We start from the raw sequence: 27,193 nt of genomic DNA, 5'->3' as shown, positions 1-27,193 counted from the left end.
TCTTCCAGAGGACCTGGGTTCGATTCCCAGCTCCCAAATGGTGCCTCACAACTGTCTGTAACTCCAGTATCAGGGGATCTGACACCTTTTTCTGGTCTCCATGGGCACCAGACATAAAGTGGTACACAGACATACATACTACATACATGCAGACAAAACACTCATACACATAAAAATAGAGTAATGGTAAAGTTTTTAAAATCTTAAAGTCAATAATAAGAACAAACAGTGAAAGACAGAGACAGGCTGGGTGGTGGCGCACGCCTTTAATCCCAGCACTCGGCAGACAGAGGCAGGCAGATCTCTGAGTTCTAGGAAAAAAAAAAAACAAAACCAAAAAAATCCCCACAGATAGAGACAGACAGACAGACACCAGGGAAAACCCTGTCCTGACTTCACACAATTTCTCTTGCTTCTCCCGCAGGGAGCCCTTCCTGCCCACTTATCCTTTGTGGGCCTCACCTGTCACCCTCTGCTTGCCATCCCGGTCAAAGCATTCCTTCCGGGCCCTTAGCCGCAACGCTTGGTTCTGTTTGATGATCGTGGCCTGAATTATCTCCACGACCTCCACTTCCTTCTGGGGGATGTAGGTGCCTGGGGAAGGAGGAGGAAGTCAGTGCTGGCTGTCAAAGATGTTGGGGCAGGAAGGCAGGAAGCCCCGGTCCAGACGAAGCCGGGGAGATGGAGCTGTAACTCACCAGGCCCCTCAAACAGCCACTCATCACCCGCCATGATCTTGTCTCCATTCTCATCCTCAAAGTCCAGCAAGGCCTTAAGATGCAGGGCAGTGTTGGGCAGAATCACCTGCAGTGGGGTGATGTCCTACAGGGGAAAAAGTCGGGGTGTTCGAGCTGTGCCGATATTCTGGAGATCAGAGCCCACAGCCTCAGTAGGGGGAAGTCCGCACTGCTGTGGATGGAATCGGGGCCTGGAGGACGCTGAACAAGTGCTCTGTCGCTGAGCCACACATCCGGCCCCGCAGCGTGTCTGTGCATCTCCATTAAAGCCGTAGTGGAACACACAAGGTAGGGGTGGGCCCGAGGTCACCTGACCTGAAGAGCTGACGAGGAAGTCAGCACGGACGGACGGGTCAAGAGCACCGCCCTCTGCCGAGGACAAGAGCGAGGAGCAAAACTGGTAAAAGATTGGGAAGACGTCTCGGACGCCGAACCATGACAACTGCAGGACCTGATGCTCTAGAACAGCAATTCTCAACCTGTGGGTCGCGACCCCACGGGGCTGCATATCAGACGTTTACATTACAATTCATAACAGTAGCAAAATTACAGTTACGAAGCAGCAATGAAATAATCTTGGGCTGGAGAGATGGCTCAGTGGTTAAGAGCATTGCCTGCTCTTCCAAAGGTCCTGAGTTCAATTTCCGGCAACCACATGGTGGCTCACAGCCATCTGTAATGAGGTCTGGTGCCCTCTTCTGGCCTTCAGGCACACACACAGACAGAATATTGTATACATAATAAATAAATAAACAGATATAAAAAAAAAGAAATAATCTTATGGGGGTTACTACAACACAAGAAGGAACTGTCTTAAAGGGCCGCAGCGCTGGGAAGGTTGAGAACCGCTGCTCTAGAAAGAATTTAAAAGCACAAACATAAAGCTGGGCACAGTGGCACACGCCCATAATCACAGCGCTTGAAATGCCAACAAAAGAGGCAGAAGTTCAAGATCATCCTTAACTACACAGCAGGTCCTAGTCAGCCCGGACTACACGAGACCTTGTCTCAGAAGCAAACAGAAAAAGAAAGAAAGTAAAATTACAATAAGTGCTATACAAAGCAGGTTTTAATCCTGTGGCTTCGCTTTCAGGGTGACCTCATGCTCACAGGATCCCCTCCCGCACCTTACAAAAACCAGCCAACCTTAAAGTTTGTAGACATGTCTTTACAAATACAACTTGATTTGGTCTTTGGAAATATTCTAGAAGAGGCAGGCAAGAGAGAGGTGCAGACACATTGGGGGTGGGGCAAGCCCACACAGCTGTTAAAGAATGGAGGAAAGACATGAGCCCCAGTAATGCACATGTCCCTATGACAGACAGACTGGCCGGACTGTGGGAGGTGGAAGGTCACTTCACCCCCTGGCCTCACATTGGGCTGGAGAAAGGCAGACCCCCTGACAGCCTCTGTCTAGCCTCGGCTGTCTTCAAAATCACCACATCCTGCCTCTGCTCTCCAAGGCACATGCCAGCACACCTCACTGTCACTTCCTGTCTGCAGCATCGCAAAACCACAGCGTCTCCCTGTCATGTTCCCTCTGTAAGCCACTGGGATGGCAGTAACACCTTCCTAACAGTCCACTGGCTGCCCCCACCATTTCTCTCCAGTTTGTCCCCCATTCCCCGACAGGTGTCTAGTTTAGGCACATGGTTACGCTGTGATATCCCTAATCCATACTGAGGGTATGGAGGAAGAGAACGAGGGGCGGGAAGTAGCTGGGTTCAGATGTTGAAAATGGACTGTTGTAGAAGAAGAGTAACCCCCAGATTCAGCCAGGGCTACAAGTCAGCCCTGAGTAGTTAAGGGTGCACAGGAGGTCAGGACATAATGTAAAAGCAGCAGAGACAGGGACACAAGGCTGGCCTAGAACTCCTGCTTCAGCCTCCCAAATGCTGGGATGACATGCAGGCACCACCATGCCTGGCTTGTCCTAGGAGTTCAGTGGAGGTGGGATGGGGGGCCAGAGGGGTTTGTGAAGGAGTAACTTAGAGACATTAAGTACAGGTTGCTAAAAAAAAAAATAAAATAAAAAAAAAAGAGTAGAGAGGAGAGAGAAAGCCACAGACAACTAGAAACAGATTCACAGGGTCATTAGTAAAAAGCCAACAAAGAACTAATGTGGCCAGGAGGTGGTGGTGCACACCTTTAATCCCACCACTCAGGAGGCAGAGGCAGGCAGATCTCTGTGAGTTCAAGACCAGCCTGGTCTACAGCGCGAGTTTAGGACTGGCTGCATAGCTACTGGGAAACCCTGTCTTGAAAAACCTAAAAAAGGAAGGAAGGGAGGAAGGAAGGAAGGAAGGGAGGGAGGGAGGGAGGGAAGGAGAGAGAGAGAGAGAGAGAGAGAGAGAGAGAGAGAGAGAAAGAGAGAGAGAGAGAAAGAAAGAAGAAAAGAAGTAGAAGATGCACCCCTCCCACCTGGCAAGTCTCATTAGTCCCAACGCTTGGGAGCCATTGGACAGGTGAATCTTTGCCTTCTGACTAGCCAGGACTACTATCTCCAAATAAAACAAAGATCTGAGGGAGCTGGAAAGGTAGCTCAGTGTGTAACTCAGAGTGTAAGCTACACTCGCAGCTAAGTCTGTCTGACCGCCCAAATCTGATCCCCAGGACCCACATGGTGGAGGAGAGAACTGAGTCTTGCAAGTTAGTCTCTGACCTGCACATGACACCACACACACACACACACACACACACACACACACACACACACACACACACACACACACACACACCACACACACACACACACACACACACACACACAGCAGCAGCACCAGCACCACCACCACCATTGCCGCCATCATTATCATCAGCAGCATCATAAAATATCCTGTTCTTTAAAAAAAAAAATACCTAGAGTTGGATCTGGTGCTCTATAGACCTGTAATCTTAGTACCTGGGAGCCTGTGGCATGAGAACTGCCACAAGTTCAAGGCTAGTGTGATCTACATAGAGAGTTCTAGGCAAGCCGGGGTTACACGGTAAAGTAAGACCCTCTCTCAAAAACAAAACCAAACCAAGAACAAACAAAACAAAATGCAAAGGCAAAGGTCAAGCGGTTGTCATGGTCACAGCAAAAGAGGAGGTTGAATCAGAAAATGTCTCTCATGCCGTCAGCAAATGCTGCCAGCCTCAGAGAAGGTGGCACCGTGGAAGGCTGAATATTGATTCAAGATGGAAAGACCCTTCTCTGTGACACCCCAGCCCTCCCAGCCTGAGTGAGAGGATGAACCATCGGTGGGAGTCTGTAGGGGGAGCAGTTAAAGTGAGGCAGGGACAGAAAGCTCTGCTCCTCACTCCAGGGCTTACATCTTACTAAGCACAGGGCTCCTGCACCTACTACTTCTGTGGGCTCCCGCACCCAGATCGGGACTTGGCTAGTCGAAGTTAAGACAAGGGTATAGATTTTCTGTTTGTTTTTTGTTTTTCTAGGCAGTGTCTCACGATGTACCTCTGGCTGTCCTGGACTCACCCTGTAGACCAGGCTGGCCTTGAACTCACAGAGCTCCGCCTGCCTCTGTCTCTGAGTGCTGGGATGAAAGGCCTGCGCCACCACTGCTGAACTTCACTCGGATTCTTTAAGGATTGCTGTCTTAACCATTCCTCATTATTTTTAGTTTCGTTGAATTTTTTCTTGTATTTACTTCTCTCTCTGTGCACGTGCGTGTGCGTGTTGATGTGCATGAATGACCATGCAAGTTCAGAAGTCTGGGGATAACTTACAGGAGGAGGCTCTCTCCCCTCACGGCTGTGGGGGATGGATCTCAGATTGACAGGCATGTGCAGCAAATGCTTCTACCTGCTGTACCATCCCCCTGACCCCTCATTATTTCCCTGTGCCGTGCTTCCCCCCAGCTGTGTGTATCTCTGTGCTCTCCCGGAGTCCTGCCATTTGGCACTCAAGAGCAAAGGCACTGATTAGGGCTTATGGACAGAGAGCACTTGTCTAGCATACTCAATGCCCTAAGTTCTATCCTTAGCATGGCAAAAGGGGGACAATTTAAAAGGGAGCTGGCTAGATTGCTCAGGGGTGAAGGCACTTGCTGCCATGCCTGATGACCTGAGTTCAACCCCAGGACCCACATGATAGAGGGAGAGAACTGACCCCTGCGAGTTATCCTCTGACCTCCACATGCAATCAATAGCCCGCATCACACCCCGTCCCCCAAATAAATAAGTAAATAAAATATAATCATAGCATAAAATGCACTGCTCTGTAGAAAGTCAGTTTAAAGGTATAAAATACCAAGCAGATAAAGATAGAACTATTAAAGAAATTTCAGCAGATTCCCCTGCTTGGGGGCTCAGGCCTGAGGGCAACGTGGACGAGGGTCTGGCTGTGGTGGTGGGGCAGGCCCCCACTGCAACAGGCACAGGCATGTAGGATTGTGTGGACACCAGGGCAAGTCTGAGGTGTGCGTGCAGAGGGACAGTGAGTCAACTTAATATCCCTCCTCCTTCACTCTTCCCACAGGCCCCTTGTTTTCCCATCAGAAGGCAGTGAGGAGCCCTAGGAGCAGGGGCAGAGCAGGCAGAGTGCGTCTCAAGGGAGGAAAGTCAAATACCTTTTCCAGCACTTCCCCTGGGTACAGAGGAAAGGGGTCCTGGGCCAGTCGGATCTCCTGGTCAGCATGGCGAAGTCGAACCTGCCCTGTGGTATCAAATAGCACCAAGTTCTGGGCGTCCCGGGACACAGGGTTGGCCACTATGCAGTAGTGGCGTGGGGGAACTGTCACCATGCGCACTGGGGCAAACAGTACCCTGTTGTGACGTAAGAAGGGATGTGAGGACCCAGGATGCTGTTCCAAAGGAGGCAGCCAAAGCAAGAGAAGCCTCCCAGCCACCCAGGCAAGGGTCTCTCCTGCCAGCCAGGCTCTCCTCAGCTGGGAGACCTCCACACCAACCTCTCATTGTCCTGCCGGATGTATGTCTTTGGTCCAACCTCCACACGGGACACATTGCTGTTTTGGTCCAGCACATGGATATAGTGGTATGGGGGGATGCGGATGATGGCCTCTTCAGTTGCCATGGTGAATCCCAAGCCCCGGCCAAACCTGATGGCAGCATGGAGCAGGACAGGAGAAGATAGAAGATAAATAAACACAGGGCATTTGGGACGAGGCAGGGCAGTTCACAAATGGCCTCCTCTTTCCAGCTCCCCTTCTCATCTCACTCCCACTTCCTCCTCTTCTGTTTTTTAAAAAGTAAAATATTTTATTTCTTGTCAAGTGCATTTGCTTGCATGAGTTTATGTGCACCGTGTGTTTGCTTACAGGAGACCCCGGAAGCCAGATCCTCTGGAATTAGAATTCATGGTGGTTGTGAGCCAGCACATGGGTGCTGGGAACTGAATTTGGGTCCTCTTCAAGAGCAGTAAGTGCTCAACTGAGCCGCTTCTCTAGCCCCTCTTTTTTTTTTTTCTCCTAATGTGTATATATGATTTATTTTATGTGTATGAATGTTTTGCTTGCATGTATGTATGTGTAGTACCTGGTGCCCTACAGGGGTCAGAAGTGGGGTGTCAGATCCCCTGGAGTTGGAGTTAGAGGTAACTGTGAGCCACCCGATGTGGGTGCTAGGACTCAAACTTGGGTCCCCTGCAAGCACGCTTCACCTCTGAGCCGACTCTCAGCGCTGCTGCTGCTGCTGTTGCTCCGACGCCCTCTTCCTGCCCTGCCCCACTTCTGAGACGGTCGGACTCTATAGCCTAGGCTGACTCTGAGCTCACGCTCTTCCCGTCTCAGTGTCTTGGAAGGAAAGGTAGGCTCTGCCACACCTGCTTCTCCTCTTCTTAGCCCCACCCTGGACCTCACCTCTGCTTGCTTCAGTTACCCCAGAGGTACTGCCACCTTTCCCTCACTCCAGGCCACTCCCCCACCACTACCTGTAGATCAAAGGTTCCCAGTTCCTGAGGTGCACCAGGCCAAGCTGGGCAAGCCCATCAGGCTGGGACTATGCAGCCTTGTCCTGCACACGCTAGGGAGCCATGACTCTGTGAAGCTTGCTGGTTTCTCCAGCATCAAGCAGCTTTTTGTCCATGACTCATGAAGGGCTGGCTGTGTTCAGATGTCTATCCGCACCCCTCTCCCTTCCTGTGCTCTAAGGGGCCCTGAGGTGAGCCTTTCGGAAGTGGCAGAAGTGGCCCCTATCACAGAAAAGACCCAAGCGCCACTCCCATGGGGCCGGTGGATTCATAACGCAATGGCAAAGCCCTCTCTAGTCTCACCCTCCTGGGCTCTCTGGTCTGTGGATGCCCCAGCTCCCACTGTCAGGCTGCCACAGTATTACAGGTAGGAGTAGGGGAGGAGAGGAAAAGAAGGCAAATGTCTTCTGCATACAATAAACACATCTCAACCTCAAAGACATGCATGTCTCAGAGTAAAGGGTTGGGAAAAAATATACCAATCAAATGGACCTAAGAAACAAGTGGGTGTAGCTATCCTAATATCTAACAAAATAGACTTCAAGCTAAAATCAGTCAAAAGAGATAAGGAAGGTCATTTCATATTAGTCACAGGAAAAATCCATCAAGAGGAAATTTCAATACTGAACTCTATGCCCCAAATACAAGGGCACCCTCATATGTTAAAGAAACACTTCTAAAGCTTAAATCATACATTAAACCCCACACACTAATAGTAGAAGACTTCAACACTACTCTCTCACCACTGGACAGGTCAATCAGACAAAAAAATGAACAGAGAAATAAGAGAACTAACAGATATTATGACTCAAATGGACTTAACAGACATCTATAGAATATTCCATCCAAACAGAAAAGAATATACCTTCTTCTCAGCACCTCATGGAACCTTCTCAAAAATTGACTATATACTCGGTAACAAAACAAACCTTAATAAATACAAAAAAATTGGAATAACCCAATGTACCTTATCATGCTTTAAAACTAGAAGTCAACAGCAATACCAATTCCAGAAAACCCACAGACACATGGACATTAAACGATGCTCACCTGAATCATCAATGGGTAAAGGAAGAAATAAAGTAGGAAATTAAAGACATCCTAAAATTCAATGAAAATGACCACACAACATACCCAAATTTATGGAACACAATGAAAGCAGTGTTAAGAAGCAAGTTCACAGCACTAAATGCCTACATAAAGAAGCTGGAAAAATTATACACTAGTGAATTAACAGAACATTTGAAAACTTTAGAAGAAAAAGAAGCAAACTCACCTAAGAGAACTAGACGGCAGGAAATAATCAAAGTGAGAGCTGAAATCAACAAAATAGAAACAAAGAAAACAATACAAAGAATCAATGAGACAAAGAGCTGATTCTTCGAGAAAAATCAACAAAATAGACAAACCTTTATCCAAACTAACCAAAAGGCAGAGAGAGAATATCTTAATTAACAAAATCAGAAATGAAAAGGAAGACATATCAGCAGACATGGAGGAAATACAGAGAATCATCAGGTCATATTTCAAAAACCTGTACTCCAGAAAATTGGAAAACTTAAAAGAAATGAATAACTTTCTGGATAAATATCACTTCCCAAAATTAAATCAAGACCAGATAAACAAATTAAGCAGACCTATATAACTGCTAAAGAAATAGAAACAGTCATCAAAAGTCTCCCAACCAAAAAACGCCCAGGATCCAATGGTTTCAGCTCAGAATTCTACAAGACTTTCAAAGAAGAACTAATACCAATACTCCTCAAATTATTCCACACAATAGAAACAGAAGGAGCATTGCCAAACTCTTTTTATGAGGCTACAATTACCCTCACACCAAAACCAAACCACAGAAAGACATTACTAAGAAAGAGAATTACAGACCAATATCACTCATGAACATTGATGCAAAAATACTAAATAAAATATTGGCAAATCGAATCTAAGAACACATCAGAACCATCATCCACCAGGATCAAGATGGCTTCATCCCACAGATGCAGGGATGGTTCAACATACGAAAATCTGTCAATGTAATCCATCATATGTTAAAAAAAAAAAAAAGAAGGCAAATGGTGGCAGTTGGCATCTACCCACTCCATTCCCCCCACTTTTTTTTTTTTTTTTCCGAGACAGGGTTTCTTTGTGTAACACTCCCGGCACTCACTCTGTAGACCGGGCTGGCCTTGAACTCACAGAGGTCCTCCTGCTTCTGTCTCCCAAGTGCTGGGATTAAAGGTGCGTGCCACCACTGCCCGATTCCCACTCCATTTTCTTTTTTACCTCTGAATCCCAGGTGGTTTCATTCAGTGCTTGGCTTATTTGTGAGTGCCACACACCCTTACCACTGCCCATCTTTATACCCAGCACCCCTTGGACTTTGGACAAGTCTGTTTGAGTCAGGAAAGGCAATTAAGTTTGCTAGGCAATACAGAGCCTTCACCCAGAAACTATACCTGAGCTGTTCCTCCTTCCGTTCTTTCAAGTGCGTGTACCTGCAGAGAATACAAGAAAGCTTTGAATTTCCTGGTGCTAGAGACACAGGCAGTTGTGGGCTGCTTATTATCAGCGCTGGGAACAAACTCCTGTTTCCTGCAGGAGTAGCAAGTGCTCTGAAGTGCTGAGCCTTCTCTCCTGTGCCTGGAAATATTCTGTCTTCTATCTCTAGACTAGCCATATGTGCTTCTACCGAACATCTGGAATGTGGTTAGTGCATCTGAGAAAATAGAGTTTTTTGTTGTTGTTGTTTATTTTGATAAGATTTTGAAACTTTTCATTTAGCCTAGGCTGGTTTTAAACTCTCCATCTCCCAGCTTCAGCCTCCTGAAGTGCTGGGGTTACACACATGCTCGCTCGCATGCTCCACCATGCTTGGGCAAAGCATTTTTATTTCTGCCGAGTTGAGAATGTAACCCATGCCTTGTTTGCACAAACTGGGCACTGAGCTGCACTACTTCCTGTCCTGGTTAATTTTTTGTCAATTTAACATAAGCTAGCGTCGGGCGGTGGTGGTGCATGCCTTTAATTTCAGCACTAGGGAGGCAGACGCAGGAGGATCTCTGTGAGTTTAAGGCCAGCCTGGCCTACAAAATGAGTTCCAGGACAGGCTGCAAAACTATACACAGAGAAACCCTGTCTTGAAAACCAAAAAAAAAAAAAAAAAAAAAAAAAAGCTAATTTAAATAGGCCATTGTGACTGGTTGATGCCATGTTGCCATTTGGATACTGTAGCTCTAAGTAGTTGTGACTCAGAGACTGGGAGTCACTCAGGGTCACACAGATGTGGTGTTATCGGAACTAGAGCTCTGAGGCAATGACTGATTTTTTTTTTAAAAAATTGTATTATTGTTGTTACTATTTTTAATTGTTCTGACAGAACTGAGGATTGATTTTTACAAATGCTAGACAAATTCTCTTTCTGGCACTGAGCTACATCCCGGCTGGCCTTTATTTTTTTATTTATTTTTTCTTTCTATAAAGGTAGTTAGAAACACTGGCAACATTGGTTAGGGACCTGGTGGTTGCCTATGATGCCTGAAGCCCTGGGTCCAGTTTTCAGCACCACAGAGACTGGCACGGCGGCTTCCCTCTGCAGTCCCAGCACCCAGGAGGAGATCAGGAGTCTAAATTTAGCTTTAGTTACACAGCAAGTTCGAGGCCAGCCTGGGGTTCATGAGACCCTATCTCAAAACAAGAAGACAAAACAGCAACCAAAAACCACACAGGATGAAGTGTTTTTGTTTGTTGTTTGGGGTGTGTACAGGTGTACTGGATAACAACCTTGGATGCTATCTTCAGGTGAGAGCTACTTTTTTTTTTTCAAATTTGTTAAATTAAATTTTATATCATGAGTGTGTGTGCCATTGTGCACCTGTGAAAGTCATAAGAAAACTTCTAACAGTAAAGTTGGTTCTTTCCTGTTGTGGAAAATTATCTTAAGATGTATTAGTTTAGCAATCCTGTGCAATAAAACTTCTGGAGGCATCACAACCCCTGATTTCAGACTCTACTTCAGAGCTACAGTACTGAAAACAGTCTGGTATTGGCATAAAAACAGACAGGAGGACCAATGGAACTGAATCAAAGATCTGGATATTAACCCACACACCTGATTTTTGACAAAGAAGCAAAAAAAAATATCAAATGGAAAAAGAAAGCATATTTAACAAATGGTGCTGGCATAACTAGATATCAACATGTAGAAGAATGAAAATAGACCCATATCTATCATCATGCACAAAACTCAAGTCCAAATGGATCAAAGACCTCAACATAAAGCCAGCCACACTGAACCTCATAGAAGAGAAAGTGGGAAGTACACTTGAATGCATTGGTTTAAGAGACCACTTCCTAAATATAACCACAGTAGCACAGACACTGAGAGAAACAGTTAATAAATGGAACCTCCTGAAACTGAAAAGCTTCTGTGAAGCCAAAAGAGTAAAACACCACACAACACCTCCACCACGTGGTTCAAGCTCAATTTGTCAGGCTTAGCAGGAAGAACCTTCACCTCATCTCTTCTGTTGCACCTAGGTTCTTCTGAGACAACAAAACAAACCAAAACACCTTTTGGGGGGACCGGCGGCTGCCAATTCCGGCGGGCTAGCCGGCCAGCAAGCTCCAGGGATTTGTCTTCACATCGCAGTCACAGAGTTTAGCTTTCACTTGGGTGCTAGGGACCGAATTCGGAACCTCTCACTTGAACGACAAACACTTTAAACTGAGCCTTTCCCTGGCCCAGGGTTATAGTTTCCATTCCATGGTTTTCTGCTATGCTTCCCACACGAGAGGGATGCAGTGTTGCTTAACCTCAAACGATGAAAAAAATCAAGTCCTTCCGGAAGCTGCTTTTGTGGGGATTTTGCCACACATACAGTAACTAACACACTGCCTCTTTCTTTACCCTTGCAGCCGTGTTGGGATTTAACCCAGATGTCTTCCGGGGCTCCCTTTCCACAGGAGGCTAAGCTCCCTAATTCTCTGGAGTAGCTGTTCCAGTCTCAGAGCTTGCCTTCTGTCCTGCAGACCCTGGGCCCACTCTCATCCCTCTGCCCGGAGCCCTCCTGGCCACTGTTCGTTCATCTGGCTGCACTTGGTCTCTTTTCCAGCTGCTCCAGGACATGAAATGGAGCCCTGTTCTAGGAGAGCAACGTTCAAGGCTTTGGAAGGTTGGGGCCCCCAAAACTGTGACTCTAACTTTTTTTTTTCTCTCTCTCTCTGAATAACTCTCTCTAACCTGAAACTCACTATGTAGACCAGACTGGCCTCGAAGTCACAGAGATCTGCCTGCTTCTGCCTCCCAAGTGCTGGAATTAAAGGCATGTGCCACCACATCCCAACGGACGACCTTCGACAAGTCTTTTGTTCTTCTATCTGCCTCCTCAGTGACAAAATTGGCCTGACGGGCAGTCTTTTCCCGGCACTGTGATTGCATGTTTGCGCAGAAAGCACCCAGAGCCAAGCCTGGGTTTTCACCAGTGCTGTGTTTATTACTGAGAATAGACATGGCCCAAGGCCCAGTTTTCCTAACCCAGAGAGGGGTGTGGTTGGGGCCTCCTTCCCCACCTGGCATTAGGGCTTAACCCTCACTTGTCTGTTGGTGAGGAAGGAGGTTAGTCTTGCACCACCAGCCTAACCAAGCATCGGGGCACAGCAATGCAGAGCGTCTCTCCAGGGCTCCTCTGCAGGGTCTCTGGAAAGGTTTCACCAGGAAGCCAGATGGGCCAAGAGGAAGGGCCTGGGATGCCAGCAGGGTTCGGAGGCCCCACCTGGAAGAAGGGCGCTGTAGAAAGTCCTCTGAGGTGGGGGTCAGCTCCAGGCACAGCCTCTATTGGCTCCTCGCTGTACAATGCTCCACTCCCCAAGACTGAGGCCTCTCCACCATCTGTCACCCCAGCTGGGAACAGTCAGGGGGCCTGAGAGCCTCTCCCAGCTCGGGTGACTCAGCAAGAGCCTCCCTCAAAGCCAATCAGGCTGGGTTCCGGCTTTGTTCTGAGGCCAAGCCCTTGCTTCAGTAAAAGGATCCCATTCCATCCCGCCCCCCCCCCCCCCCCCCCCCGCTCCCCTGCCACGCCCCACAGCTGTGCCTTCCGCGAAGACCACCAGTCAATTCCCTTGGAGCCCACATAGCCCTTATGTCCCCAGCGCGGGATTCGTGACCGGGCGCAGGCTCTAGCGGCTTACTGGATGATACGTGTAGTTCCAGGCTTTTATTTCCGTTAAGTCAAGGCCCTCAAAGGACAGCGGTATGCTGGGCGTGGTAGAGCTTGACTTTAACCTCAATATTCTGGAGACAGACCGGCGGGAAGGCTCTGAGATGGAGGCCAGCCTGGTCTACAGGGTGAGTTGCAGGTCAACCAGGACTACATAATGAAACCTTGACTCAAAATAAGCCAGTGGTAAAGGACCCTTGGATGTGTCTGTGTGTGGGTATATGCATGTGAGTGCTGGGAGTTGAACTTGAACTTGGGTCCTCTGAAGGAGCAGGCCCTTAGCTGCTGAGCTATGCCCCCCAGAGATTCTTAAAACCCTATAAATCTGGGGATTTGTCTTTTTTGTTGGTGGTGGTTTTTTTTTGTTTTGTTTTTTTTGTTTTTTTGGTTTTTCAAGGCAGGGTTTCTCTGTTGCTTTGGAGCCTGTCCTGGAACTAGCTCTTGTAGACCAGGCTGGCCTCGAACTCACAGAGATCCACCTGCCTCTGCCTCCCAAGTGCTGGGATTAAAGGCATGCGCCACCACCGCCCAGTTTGGATTTTTTTGGTAGAGGGTAGGGTCTGAGCACCAATATTTTTAAACATTCTTCACAATGTCTCAAAAACTGAGAGCCACTCTGGAAGTGAAGGTGACCCCAATAGTTCAGGCTAGCCTGGTTTACACAGATGTCAAGGTGTCGGGGAAGCTGGGCCTAGGGGTTCAGGCCTGTAATCCCAGCACTTAGGTAGTAGGCAGAGACTGCAGTTTGAAGGACTGAGCCAGGTAGCACGTTTCAGTTAGCTGAATGTACAGTCTCTCAAAACTTCTATCTCAAAAACTCAACAGAACCAGGTGTGGTGGCTCACACCTTTAATTCCAGAGCTTGGGAGGCTTGGGTAGGTGGGTCTCTGAGTTCGAGGCCAGTCTGGTCAAGGAAGAAAGTTTCAGGGCAGCCAGGGCTACACAGGGAAGCCCTGTCTCTGAGAACCAAAACAAAACCTCAACAGCAGGAAATGTCTATCAGGGTTCTGTTACAGCTACCGTGACTCTGAACGACCAGCAACGGAACTTCTGCAGGACTGAAAATTGGCTGTCCCGAAGCTACAGGTTTGTGGCCAGAGGGGTGGTGGTGGAGAAACCCATCTTTTTATTTGTTTTCCGTGACAGGATTTCTCTCTGTGTAGCCCTGGTTGTCCTGGAACTTGCTCTGTAGACCAAGCTGGTCTCAAACTCACAGAGAACAGATGGCCTCTGCCTCCGAAGGTGCGCACAACCATCACCTGTTGGGGGAGCATCCATCCTAAGCACTCCAAGCTCAATAAGCCAGACCACGTCTGGAGCACAGAGATTTTTCCTCCCTTCTCTGGGGCTATCTGGTCCAGGGTAGCACTGAGCCAACTGTGAGGCTCATTGACAATGACCTGTATCCTCAACCCCGCCCTGTGCCAACATTCCAGTTTGAATAGCCTCCCTCCTGTGGATAATAGTTCCAATTGCCCCGCGCTTCCTAGTTTAAGCGCTAACACTACCAAAGTTCACTTTCCTGCCTTCTCTGGTAAGAACCCTTCTGAGGTTCATTCCAAACATTAACCTGTCTGCCCCCCTCCCACACACACAGCCTGAAGTCTCTTCATTTTTCTTTTCATTACACACACCTCCCAAGTTCTGAGATTACAGGCCTGTGACACCAACACCCAGAAACTATTTGCTCTCCACTCCTTCCCCAGCCTAGCTTCAAGTAGCTCTCTTTGTCCCCAGCACTGCTCTCTGCCTCAGGAGAAGACACACAGGGAAAGTGGTGACCCAGGCCAGCCACCAGATCATCACCGGCTTTGGGTTTAAGAAAAGATTCACATTCAGTAAAGCAGGGACGCTCCCTCGGTGACCTCACCTTCCACCATGTTAATTTGGGGATTTGAACTCAGCTCATCAGTGAGGCTTGGTGGCAAGCTCACTAGTACCTCCTAGGAAAATCTTAACCAACCTATGCCTGGAGTGGCAGCCCACGCTGCAGTATTGTAGCATAGGCATGCCAGGCTAAGGAAGGCTAGATAGAATGACACCCTGGAAGAAGAAGACAATCTTAACCTGAACTGTGGCCCGGCCAGGTCACTTTGTGGTAGGGGAACAGTTTGGTGGCTTCACCATGCGATAAGGTGCTCTGCCAGCCCAGAACTTTGCCCCCAGATGTTATAAATAAATGCCAATCACCAAAGGTGAGTGAGTGTGTAGAGTAGAAGGGGCTCAGAACTTCTAATCTAGAGCCAAGTTTTCTCTCCCGGAAAAGTCTTGCCTGGGACTTTTTTCTTCTTTTTCTTTTTTTCTATCTTTTTTTCTTTTCTTTTCTTTTCTTTTTTAACTTTTCAGTCTGTGAGTGTACGTATGTGCAGGTGGCTCGTGAAAGTCAGAAGAGGGCATCCAATCCCACAGAGTTAAAGTAATTGTGAGCCACCACATGAATGCTGAGAATTGAACTCAGGACCTCTGGAAGAGCAGTGCTCCTAACCTCAGAGCCATCTCTCTAGCTCCCCTGCCCCCGCCAACACACACACTCTGTTTTTTAAGAGTCTTATTTTACTGGTAGGCTGGCCTTGAACTCGGGATAAAACAATCTTCATGCCTTTGTTTCCCAAGTAGATGAGACTAGGGGTTCATGCTCCCATACCTGGCTTCTGGCTGACATTTAAGCCTATCCACACTGTCTCCCAGGCTTTACTGGAACTTGGCTGAGGCATAACCAGCTCCTACTTGGAGTAACCCAACCCACCATGAGTTAAATATCTTTGATTGACTCATTGTAACCTGAGCCGGCAGGGTCTAACTCAGTCATTCTGCTCTGGAAGGTTGACCAGAAGGTTGATGTTGAAGGTGTCCTGTTGGGAGCCACCTGGAGGCACAGGTGGTCCTGCAGTTTGGAGGTAGCCACGTGGGGCTGAGCAACCCTGCCTGCACCCTTGCCTGCACATGCTCAGACCAGCAGAATGGCATTAACCAATCAGGACAGCGTTCAAGCTGCTCCACCGTTTAAAAGCAGATGCCTCGGGACCCTACTTCCTCTCTCTAAGCTTTCTCTCGTCCCTGCTCTATCGTCCCTTCCCCCAATTTTCCTCAAGGGAATGCTCCAAATAAAGATGTGACCAGAGAAGGAATTCTCGTTTTTGGTGGGGTTCATTCCTGCTGGACAGGATGGCGCCCCGCAACTGGTGCTCGAAACTCCGGGACGCTGAGGGACCCTGACAACTACGCCGGGGGACCCTGAGAAAGCCCGGGAGAAAAAGCCAAGATCAGACACCAGCACAGAGAGCCTTGAATTTCAGAACTCTGAGAACATGGAGCGGTGAGTGACGTCGGTTGAAATCCCCAGAAAGGGGAGGAAAAGAAATGTAAAAAGGAATTTCAAAGGATAGGCCTAAATAGAAAAAAAAAAAAAAAAAAAAAAAAAAAAAAAAAAAAAAAATCAAAGTTAAGGTATCTGAAAGAAGGTACAGAAAGCAACGGGGAAGAAAAATCCCTTAAGTTCAGTGCAGGAGGAATGTAAACAGCAGCAAAAAGGGCGAGGTTTACGGTTGGGAGATCCGCGGCTTCCTCCGTGCGTACTCGCTGATAAGAGACTCGGGGCAACAGTCTCGTAGGGAGGCGAGTTTGATCGTGTTCTAAGACTGCCTTCCCTGTTCTTAAAGAGCCACAGAGTTTCTGAGGTGATTTTCGCCTAATTTTGTTAAGAGAGCTCAGTCTCTGGCTCTCACGTACAAAAAACTTTAATTTTTTGACTGAGAAAGACAAGCTGCTTGATCGTGCTGAGAGTGCTGGCGGCAGCCGGCCCGCCTTTGAGCGGTAATGCCTGATTAAAAACACGGAAGTGGGCCAGGCACGGTGGTGCACACCTGTGATCCCAGCTACTCAGGAGGGAGACGCAACCGGTTGCTGGCGGGGAGTTTGCTGGGGGCCTACGGAAAGCCAGATCGCCATGGCGACGGGCAGGCTAAAGTCCGTGTGACATCAGAGGCTATATGTCCCGGCCTTCTGGCGGGGCTATGGTTTTTGGAGGACTTTTTCAGCACCTGAGCGGACTCGCCTGACTGAGGCGGAAGCTGCGTGGTGAGCAGCGGCGCCATAGAAGGCAGAGAGGAGCTGAATCGGCTCTGCGGAAAAACTGTGTTTCCATAGCAACATGGCCGGGCCCTCCCTGAGCGGGGAGATGAGTTCCCAGAGAACGGGGCTCTGCGCGCGGGCGGACCGGGCAGGAGAAGCCCCTCCACGGGTGGGCGGATGCCCCCCCTCGCCGGAGCTTGAAAAAGACTCACAGCCGGCGGTGCGAGTTCATTGCCTGAGGTGAAACGGAGAGCCCGCGCAAGGCCCGGGGCGGAGCCATGCCTTTGGGCCATGCGGAGCGTGCCATTATGGGCTTCAGAGGCGGAGCTGTGGCAGCCGCCACCGTCCGCTGCTGCTGCCGCCCTCAGCCAAGGTCGCTAAGAATTTAGTCAGATAAAAACATTTGTCGCCAAGAATTCAGTCAGATAAAAACATTTATCCCCCAAACATCGCCCCTTTGTCAGCAGGAAGTAGCCAGATGATCGATGCTACGCCCATTCTCCCTTAAAGAACTGGTCGTGATTATCATAATAAAGGCATGTTTACCTGGTTACCGTATCCTAGGTAACAAAGAAAGGCGGACCTTTTGCCTGAGGCACCTGGTGAGATAAACAATGCTACCTAGAGGTTTTTCCATCTGAATAGGGGAGCTGGAGAGATGGCTCAGCGGTTAAGGGCATTGCCTGCTCTTCCAAAGGTTATGAGTTCAATTCCCAATGACAACTGCTTTGGTTTTTAAACAATAGAGGGGGACTACACTACCAGTGACAGCTTCCCCCAGAGAAAGGATTTCTCTTGCATTCTTTACACTTAATTTTTAATTCAAAATTTTGCTGGTACAGGCAAACAAGATTTGCTTTTTGAAGCAGAGACCTGCAGATCTCTAAGTTCAAAACCAGCCTACTTCCAGTACTGATTGTGCTGAATTTTTACACTGAGAGTTTTTAGTACTCTTAAATGTTAATTTGGGAGGAGAGTTTTGTTTATGTTTTTCTAGGAATGCTGACATACATCTGGATGCCAGCAAGACTGACGAGAGAAGTAAAGAAGAAAGATGACCCAGTGGATGCTGAGTGTCCTGCTGTGGAAGATTCGTGCGGAGACAGCAGAGATGACCTTCTGGGCGGTGCCAAGAGCAGCTGTTTCACAACATCGACTTGAGCAACACCCTGTGCAACCTCTTATCTCTTAACAATTTTCTGACTGACTCTATTCTGCCTTTCTCCCTCCTTGGAGATGGGTGGGAGCAGAGATATCCTTGGCATGCTGCGTCTAGGTGGGGACCAGATTGGAAAATAGTTTTGCCTTATTGCTCTTAAAGACAATAATTAGGGGGAGATGTTGGGAGCCACCTGGAGGCACAGGTGGTCCTGCAGTTTGGAGGTAGCCACGTGGGGCTGAGCAACCCTGCCTGCACCCTTGCCTGCACATGCTCAGACCAGCAGAATGGCATTAACCAATCAGGACAGCGTTCAAGCTGCTCCACCGTTTAAAAGCAGATGCCTCGGGACCCTACTTCCTCTCTCTAAGCTTTCTCTCGTCCCTGCTCTATCGTCCCTTCCCCCAATTTTCCTCAAGGGAATGCTCCAAATAAAGATGTGACCAGAGAAGGAATTCTCGTTTTTGGTGGGGTTCATTCCTGCTGGACAGGATGGCGCCCCGCAACGCCTTTCTCCCTCCTTGGAGATGGGTGGGAGCAGAGATATCCTTGGCATGCTGCGTCTAGGTGGGGACCAGATTGGAAAATAGTTTTGCCTTATTGCTCTTAAAGACAATAATTAGGGGGAGATGTTGGGAGCCACCTGGAGGCACAGGTGGTCCTGCAGTTTGGAGGTAGCCACGTGGGGCTGAGCAACCCTGCCTGCACCCTTGCCTGCACATGCTCAGACCAGCAGAATGGCATTAACCAATCAGGACAGCGTTCAAGCTGCTCCACCGTTTAAAAGCAGATGCCTCGGGACCCTACTTCCTCTCTCTAAGCTTTCTCTCGTCCCTGCTCTATCGTCCCTTCCCCCAATTTTCCTCAAGGGAATGCTCCAAATAAAGATGTGACCAGAGAAGGAATTCTCGTTTTTGGTGGGGTTCATTCCTGCTGGACAGGATGGCGCCCCGCAGTGTCCCTGTCAACATCACTAGAGGCAATATGGCTTGGGAGGCCATGGGACATGGAGACTATGGGTGGGTTGTTGCTGTTAAGAAAACAACACCAATGGACATCCAAAGGTAAAAACATTTTCCATAGCCTGAGCTAGTGACCAGCCCTGGCTACACGAGAAGCTGGGAGTGTGGCATTCACCACCACAGGAGGACTGAGCAACCAGCACCTAGGCACACAAGGTAATAGCTGTCCTGCCCAAGGGCCCCACCTCAGGGCAGGGTAGATATATACCAAAGGCATAAGAAGACAGTTTCCGGGAGGGCCATCCAGTGCTACTGTGCTGGCCAGCCCTCTTCTCTGCCCCTGGGTCCTCAGGTAGGAAGCCGAGAACAGTTAGCTGCCTCACTTACCATCTCCTACCAGAGTTGGGCTCCAACCAGAGATTCCAAGGCCCCAGAACACAGGCTGGTTGTCTAACCGAGCTTACTAGTCTCACTTTCTCTTTCCCAGAGACGCTTGTTCTCACTACACTCTGTGCCTTCTGGAAATCAAGCTACCCTTCTGATCGTCCTGCCAGCCAGTGCTCAAGTGACTGGCCAAGGCCAGTTCTGTTGGCACAGCCCTGCACAGGGCAGCAGGAAAGCTTCTACAACTGGTAGAGAAGGGAACCCAGGGGGTTAAGTCACATGCCAGTCATTCAAGAAGAGAAAGCAGAGCCTGGGTCCTCAGGGAGGGAGGGCAGGGAAGTAAGATCAAAGATGGAGTCTGAATGGAAGCTGTAACTTTTTCTAATTGGCTTTTGTTATTTGAGACAGGATCTTACACTGTAGCTCAGGCTGGGTGGCACTATGTAACTCAGGCTGGCCGCAAGCCTCTGGAGACCCTTACTTCAGCTACTGAAGGGCTGGGATTAGAGGCATGCACTGTGTCTGGCAAGGTACCTTCGTTTGCTTTTTCTTTTTTAAGAAAAAAGTGTGCTTGGGGCTAAAAACAGGGTCTTGGGTATGTAGTTATGTAGTGAAACTGAGTTACACCCCATCCACCAGTTTGTAGAGTCCTTGCCTAAAATGTATGAAGCCCTAGGCCTGAGGCCCAGCACTGAACAAAACTGATAGTGGTAGCAGACACCTATGTCAGCATTCACTCAAGAGGTGGAGGCAAGGTCATCCTGGGCTATAAAGAGAGTTCAAGACCACTTAGGAAACATGAGACCCTCTCTCATAAAAACAAAAGCCAACGAAACAAATCAGAAACAAAAAGGTGGGGGCCTCCCACATGAGGCTCAGAGCTTCTGGCCTCAAGGCATCCTTCTGCTTCAGCCTCCAGAGTAGGTCACTAATACATGTGTGCAGCTGGGCCCGACCAAAGTACCCCCTCACCTCCAATCTTCTGTGAGATCCTGCGGTCAGGGAGGCTTAAGGTTTGGGGGCAGTGATATTGGCAGGGCGTTTCAAAACCCTGAACACTACTAGAAAGTGAAACCTCCCAAGGCAGAGCTGCCACCGCCCTCCTTCCTGCCCTTTGTAACTAAAGGGTTCTGCCCCTCCCAAAGGCACTGGAGAGCAGGAGCATTAGAGAGCCATGGGCCAAACACCTACTCATGGGCTGAAGTCAGGGGGTCCTGCCTGGGTGGCAATCCCGTACTCACATTTAGCTGTGTAGCTAGCTGGCTGCTGCCCGCTGGAATTTCCTTCACCAACTCTGGGGATGACTTCCCCATAGGGCTGGACAGGCAGGGGTGGAGCTTAGATTTAAAGGGCCCTGCCACTGGATCCTTTCCCCCACCAGGTTGCTTCTGAAGACACTAGGGCTGGATCCATACTCAGCAGCAATTTCGGCCTCAGCACCATCTGGTGGGGCTAGACTGAGACTGAGAAGGGTCAGAGGACCTAAGTGGAGGTTGTTATGGTGACAGCTGGGTACACTGTTGCCCTATCTGGCTTCAATATTCCAGTGTGGAGGAATACAGCTCTGTTTCCGCCCAAGTGAGAACAACTGCCTGGGTCCAGTGGAAGTCTCTGCTAAGAAAAGACCATTCTGTATCTTTTATTAAGACTCAGCAAATCCAGCTTAGAACTACAGGGAGACATTCAACAGAACACACTCTCCCACAAGGCACTGCACTGGGAGCTTGAGGCTTTTCTCCGTGACAAGTTTCCCAGAGTCTGGGCTGGGAAAGGCTGGCCACACCCAGCAGCAACAGTCTGCACCTGCAGGCCATGGCAGCAACAGTCAGTACTTCCGCTGCCTGGGAAAGAGACTGCTCCCCGAGGATCGGAGTGGAGGGCTGGCAGGGCTGGGACCCTCTGAGTCTAGGCTGAAGAGGTCTCTCCCAGTCCGAAGGATCTGTTCCTCTAGTTTCTTATGCCGCTTCATGTCCGAGAGGACCTTATCCAGGCGGGCCTCGCGTTTCTGGCTCCGGGCCGCGCTCCCTAAGAAGGTAGGAAAACGGGAACGGGACAGGATGGGACAGGATTGAGGCAGTGAGCACCTCCCTGCCCCCCCACTTGTAGAGACTTTGTTGGGCACATTCATTTTAGGCCTCAGCACAGAGGAGCTAATGCTTCAGGATGGACCAAACACAGGATGACTGACCTCCATAATGCGATGCCTAGGGAACATACCTAGCAGGGGTGGCTGGGGGGGTATGCAAAGGTCCTGGGGCACTGGGGTGGAGAGAGTGGACAGACAGACTCTCCCTGGACATGCTCATCCTCCCTACAATGGAATCATCTGGAGAACTATAAGCAGAGAAATGACAGGACTTCACCTAAAGGGCGTACTCTGGCAGCTGAGACCAGAAGCAGGGAGACTGTGGAGCAAGGGAGCGATGGTGTTAGAGGTAGATCTGTAGAAGTGGAGTGAATGGAACTTGCTGCTGGCTGGACCAGCTGGGAGAGAACTCAATGACTCTGAGAGTAAATTTTAGGAAGGCACGTGGGCTGGGATAGCGGGTCAGTTCTGGTGATGGACACAGCACTACATAATTGTGTTCTGGGGAATAATGACCAGGGAACTTTGGAGTTCTGGGAAGACGAAAGGAACAGGAAATCTGGTGGGAAGGTCCAGTGAGGTAAGCACTGACCTAAGCCAGCGACCCTACCACCGTGTCTGCTCCTTCCTGCAGCTGGTGCATCACTCTGGGGCATGCAGAAGCCCCTTACTTCCCCTCAATTCTTCCCTCTTACTCGTACCTGGTGTACGTCTCCTGTCAATCAGGGAGTCTTTCGGTGTCATGGGCTCATCATCAAAGTCAAATTCTGTAGGCATGTGCGGCCTGAGACAGGGTGAACAGAGAATGAGGGTGAGGGAGGCCCTCCCAAACACCTACTGGTACACCCCCGCCTGCTGACTCATCCTTTCCCGCTCTCCCTCCCTCCAGTTTCTGTGCTTAGGAGAGTGGTCCCAGGGACAGCGTGTAAAGTTAGTAAAGTTATTGCCTCACTTTTCCTCCTCCTCCTCTTTGGCCTCCGGTTCCTCATCTGATCTCTCCTCTTCACTCTGGGCTTCAGGAGTAGGGGGTCGGCGGGGCAGGATCTCCGCTTGAAGCTCCAGAGTACCTTGGGCTGCCAGCAGTTCATAGAGTCGCTGGATTTCGGAGGGTGGGGGCATCCAGGACTGCCCATTGGCCGGCAGCTCCACCTCCTCATCGCTGCAGGGCACGCACCAGTCTTCGGATTCTCCCTCGGCGCGCTCGTCGTCCACAGCGCTGGGAGCTTCTAGTGCTTCCTCAGCCCTGGATCCCTCACGGCCGGCCTCCTCCTGACCTCCTTGCCCCTCTTCCTCGGCCTTACTAGCCGAGACGGAGGGACCTCCGGTGTCCTCCACCGCCAGAGCCTGGAGGCCGGAAGTCACTTCCCCTTCTTCAGACAGAGGCGCCGCTGTGCTGCCTGCAATGGTTCCATGGCCCAAGGACATAGAGCACTAGGGAAGCCCAGCAATATAGGAGAGTCTGGAGTACCAAACCAGGGTGCCTCCCCAAAAGGATTGCGATCCCACCGGATTTTACGAAATCTCCAAGCAGTCAGTCCAACACTGACTGCGGCCAGAGCACCGTCCCCAGGAGGGGGCGCTCAGATCCCGGCAAGGACAGACCCCACCCCACGGATCCAAATCCAGAATCCTGCCGTTCCCGGGGACCCGCAGAAACCACGCTCAGAGCTGGAAAGGGAAGGGCCTGTTTTCACATCGCCCTCTCCAACACCGGGATGGGAGTCATTTCCTTGGACCTCGCAGACCTAGTTCGCTTCAACTCAGCGGCTGTACAAACCTGGAACTAAAACCCGCCTCCCAGGCTGCGCAGGGCCGCAGGACGCAGGCGCAGAGAAATGGCGCGCGGAGACTCCACTGTACTCAAAGCTACTCGAAAGAGGAAAGAGAAGGCTTGCGCATGTGCGATAGGCCCATAGGCATCACTAGCTTCGGCCCACACTAAAGATGGCCACTGCGGCAGCGCATGCGTATTTCGTTCACTAGGGCCTGCCAGAAAGCAGAGCCTTGACACTGCAAACGAACACAGGGACCAACTGAGGCGACTCTCATGCATTCTCTGTTTATTGGTTTTTAAAACTCATGCAGCATTCAGCATACAAAAAGGGAGACTCAGTTTACTTTTTTTTTAAAGGAATTTTAGTTTCCCCCAACTTTTTTTTTTTTTTGAAAGAAACAAAAAACCCTCACCAACTCAGAAATGCATCGCAGCTGGCTCCCTGCCTCCTCAGAGGGCTGTCACGTGCAACAAACCTCCCTCATCCTCTTAGAAAATAATCACAGAGCTCTTCCACCCCTCCCTCGCTCCCTGTAGCTGGAAACTTTGGTCCTTTTCTTTTTCTTTTTTAAATTCGCCTGTTTACAAAGCAAGTGGATGGCCCAAACCCCTCAGACCTTCAAATACGAAACTCTGAGGTTATAATTAAGCCCAAATGGGCAGGTCAACTCAGGCTGACCCTTCAGCCGCTGCAGCACTCCTTTCTCCCCTGGATGTTCAGAATAAGGACGTCCACTCTGGTGTAAGTCCCCCAGGAGAGGCCTGGCTGGCCAACTTTGCGACCCAATAGGCACCTTAGGGATTGGGGTCGGGGTATGGTCTGGGCCCGGGTGGTCCCCAGCAGAGAACAGTCAGAGCCCCTAGTTAGGCAGTCCGCTTCCCACACCGTCCTTCCTCCCTCAGCCTGACCTAAGTACTGCAGTTTTTGCAGACTAAATGGTGGCAGGAGGGTTGAAGATGGGAAGATGAGAAGGCAGAAGGGGTCAGGGGATGTGGCAAGGGGAAAAGATGTTAAGGAAGGGAAGGAAAAAATGGGTTAGATGCCGAGACAATGAAAGTCAGGAGGTCGAGGTTAATTAAGGTTCAGAGGATTCCAGAGGCAGGAAGAAGTGTTGGGGGCGGGGGTGGGGGGGAGAGATGCAGAGGTGTGGAGTACAATTTGGATGTTCAGGAGGCTTTCCAGAAGTGCAGAGAGGTTTTTCAGAGTGCAGGGTTAGGGAGGCCAAGAGGCAGGAAGGGAGATCCGCAGGCAAAAGTGCAGGAAGAAAGGAAGCCAATGGCTGGCAGTGGAGCCTGGCAGGATGCAGGAGCAGGACATAAGCTGTAAACAAGGCTGCTCAGGCTCCCTTGGTCCCTAGGGATGGGGGCCAGGGCCATGGACTGGGCTTCCCCCAGGGTAGGGATGGACCCAAGACAGCTCCCAACAGGAAGAAAAGTCTTGGAAGGCAGGGCAGAGCCCCTCACTTATACACTGTGGGAGAGGAGAGGGAAAGACAGACAGGGAAGGAGACAGGAAGAGACAAAGGAATAGGGAGAACAGACAGGAGAGAGCAGGGTCAGGGGTTAGTAAAGCTGCCCTTGTCAACCCTTCCACTCCTCCCTTTCCTGTCCCCGACCCCCACTCACCGCCTAAGTTGATGACGCAGGAGGCGATGATGATGAGGACCCCCCCTACCAGAGCCACGATGCTTAAGAGCTTGGCTACTCGGCCCAGACGTTGAGCCCCATCCACGTCCCCCTGTTGCAGGCTGTTCCGGGACTAGGGTGAGGGTGAGGGGTTTGGAGGTATCATGGCCCAGGTCAGCAGGAGCCGGCCCAGCATGGATCAGGTGAGAGTCCAGAGGAAGGAGGTCAGCCCCGTGGGGTTAAGAAAGGAAGGATTGGGAATGCAGGAGGAAGAGGGCACAGGTCAGCAAGGTCATATGAAACATCTTTCTGGTCCCCTCCCGCTTGAAGGGGCAGCCAGGAGTGGCTGGGAGGGTTAGGCCCTGGGGAGAGGCAAGCAAAGGCCCAGCAACTGGGAAAGTGGGATCCATGCAGAGAGAGGGTTGGGAAGGTATCATTATTGGGGCTCTCTTCTGGCACTGGCAGGAAGCTGGGAGCCACGATATCCCTGGGCCAGGGTCCCTTGGGGCTCACCATGACGGCATAAGCGAAGGCCACAATGTTGACAGGCCACATGGGGCAGAAGCAGGACAGGATGGCAAGGATGATGTAGTCCCGAGGTTTCTGGGTGCCATCACCCCCTTCCACCCCAGGCCCTGCCAGCTGGGAGCTGGGATGGCGGCTCAGGCTACCTCGTGGAGATCCTGGGTGCCCACTATGAGCCCTTCCTATTCTGTCCTCCTCGACCAGCTTCTGCAGCACACGAGGGGGAGCCCCATTGGCTGGTGGTGTTTTAGTTGAGGGTGGCGAGTGAGGCTCGGGGGCTGGACCCTCTTCCCCATCACCAGCCTGAAGGGGAACGACTGCTCCATTTTCTTGTTTGTCCCCTATGCTTTCTGTCAGGATCTCAGGGGTAGGGTCCTCTTGGGTGGGGGCCTCTGGCTGAAGGGGTAGCTTAGGAGAAGGCTGGGGAGCTGGCTGAGGGTCTGACTGGAAAGCAGGCTCTGAGACTGGCTCAGGAGGGGCTGCAGACTGCGGCTCGGACCCCTGTTCTCCTGCAGCTTCTTTGCTCACATCTGGTTTAGGTGCCGGCTCTTGGCATGCCTCGCTGGGGCTGGGGCTGGGCTTGGATTCTTCTCCTGGGTTTAAGCTGAGGTCTGTGGCCTGGGCTGTTTCTGGGGCCTCAACTCGGGTCTCTGTGGTTTCTGGGGCCAGCTCAGCCTTAGGCCCTGAGTCCACAGGGGCTGCAGTGATACCTGGGCCTGGTTGAAGGGCCTCTGGCTGGTCTGGAATCTCTGCTACAACCTGGGCAGGACCTAGTCCAGTTTCAGAATGGTCAGGTCCTTCTCTCTGGGTCTTGGACCTATCTTCTACCCCCTTCATCTCAGGGACCTCAGAGCTGCTGGCTGCCATCTTAGAGAAGGGAGATAGGAGAGGGCCCGTGGGGAAGAGGAACCAGCAGTGACAGTGGCAAGTCCTGGAAGAGAGACAGGTTTGGTGAGGAGGGAAGAGGGCTCTCATCACCACAGGCCAAGGCTAACCTGTACTGTCCCTAGGGAGAGGAGGAAAAGTTGGAGATCCCTTTGCTTTGAGGTGGGACACCCTTGGTGGAGAAGTGTTCTACCTAAAGTCTGCTTGGAAAGTCCCGGGAAGACAATCCCTTTTTAAACAGAACCACCCTAGGTCTGTTCCTGAATCCATCCAACACAGCCAACAAGACCCAGACTCTCTGATCCCACCTTGAAGGTACCCCCAGCTCATCAAAATCTGTGCATATAACAGCCACTCCAACAGGCAGACTGACAGAGAACCCCACACATTCTGCTCCTTTTGTGCCCTTCCCTCCTTTCTGGGCACCACCTGAGCAGTGCGGGGTTTTCCTGCTGCGCATTTGGGCTCAAATATCCCCCCACACCTCCTCCCCGCCCCTTTCCAGAGAGACCTAGCATCTTGTCCGTCCCTTCTCAGCCCTTCATTTAGGGGTTCCCTTGCTGCCTTCAGAGAGGTCGAGGGGGAGGGGATCTTCTCCCGATGGCATGGCGCACCCAGCACCACCCTCTAGTTCGCCTGGCACCTGCATTCCCATGCCACCCAGCTGTCTGTCGTCCACTCCTACCAGCGGCCTCAGTTCGTCCCAGTCTCATCCGCTGCCAACCTCGGGACTGCTCCTGCGTCCCGCCGCCACTGCTGCCGCAGCAGCCGCAGACCGGGAGGGAACAAGTCTGTGAGCAATGAAGGGAGGTGGCGGATCTCCCCTCCTCTCTCCTCCGG

General features: G+C 50.5%; 3 protein-coding genes and 1 pseudogene across 6 annotated transcripts in view; 1 reads left to right on the top strand and 3 right to left on the bottom strand.

The window, feature by feature from the left end:
* Mvp (major vault protein) overlaps positions 1-20,751 on the bottom strand; it is a 31,928-nt gene extending 11,177 nt beyond the window's left edge. Inside the window, exons 1-7 of one of the 3 annotated variants that reach the window (XM_048454964.3) lie at positions 20,699-20,751; positions 9,123-9,161; positions 7,943-7,981; positions 5,648-5,797; positions 5,309-5,504; positions 699-822; positions 463-594 (exon numbers count right to left, since the gene is read on the bottom strand). In XM_048454964.3, the coding sequence (XP_048310921.2) occupies positions 463-594; positions 699-822; positions 5,309-5,504; positions 5,648-5,797; positions 7,943-7,981; positions 9,123-9,161; positions 20,699-20,700 (682 nt within the window). In that variant the 5' untranslated portion in view covers positions 20,701-20,751. Of the gene's footprint in view, positions 1-462; positions 595-698; positions 823-5,308; positions 5,505-5,647; positions 5,798-7,942; positions 7,982-8,833; positions 8,974-9,122; positions 9,162-20,429; positions 20,449-20,698 lie in introns of those variants that run through there. The other 2 variants (XM_048454961.3, XM_085693110.2) reach the window with 2 other exon arrangements.
* LOC148121471 (Nuclear RNase P) lies at positions 16,999-17,199 on the top strand (annotated as a pseudogene).
* A 329-nt stretch (positions 20,752-21,080) lies between the features above and the next one.
* On the bottom strand, positions 21,081-22,972 carry Pagr1 (PAXIP1 associated glutamate rich protein 1). Its single transcript, XM_048454966.3, has 3 exons — positions 22,496-22,972; positions 22,245-22,327; positions 21,081-21,482 (listed from the first exon to the last, which is right to left on the bottom strand). The coding sequence occupies exons 1-3, from the start codon at positions 22,966-22,968 to the stop codon at positions 21,283-21,285; spliced, it is 756 nt and encodes a 251-aa protein (XP_048310923.2). The 5' UTR covers positions 22,969-22,972; the 3' UTR covers positions 21,081-21,282.
* Positions 22,973-23,326: 354 nt separating this feature from the next.
* Prrt2 (proline rich transmembrane protein 2) lies at positions 23,327-27,192 on the bottom strand. Of its 2 annotated transcripts, none has more exons than XM_085693112.2 (4): positions 27,039-27,192; positions 25,457-26,399; positions 24,944-25,076; positions 23,327-23,409 (listed from the first exon to the last, which is right to left on the bottom strand). In XM_085693112.2, the coding sequence occupies exons 2-4, from the start codon at positions 26,333-26,335 to the stop codon at positions 23,327-23,329; spliced, it is 1,095 nt and encodes a 364-aa protein (XP_085549238.1). In that variant the 5' UTR covers positions 26,336-26,399; positions 27,039-27,192. The 2 variants fall into 2 exon arrangements, with proteins under 2 accessions (XP_085549238.1, XP_048310922.1); XM_048454965.3 differs by lacking the exon at positions 23,327-23,409 and adding an exon at positions 23,587-24,788 and having other exon boundaries at positions 27,039-27,190.
* Position 27,193: the final 1 nt, after the last annotated feature.

The sequence above is a fragment of the Myodes glareolus genome, chromosome 7, assembly GCF_982192425.1.
Source record: "Myodes glareolus chromosome 7, mMyoGla1.1, whole genome shotgun sequence".
Lineage (NCBI taxonomy): Eukaryota > Metazoa > Chordata > Mammalia > Rodentia > Cricetidae > Myodes > Myodes glareolus.
Note: the sequence above shows the minus strand (reverse complement) of the source record. Positions and strands in the feature narration are given on the sequence as shown.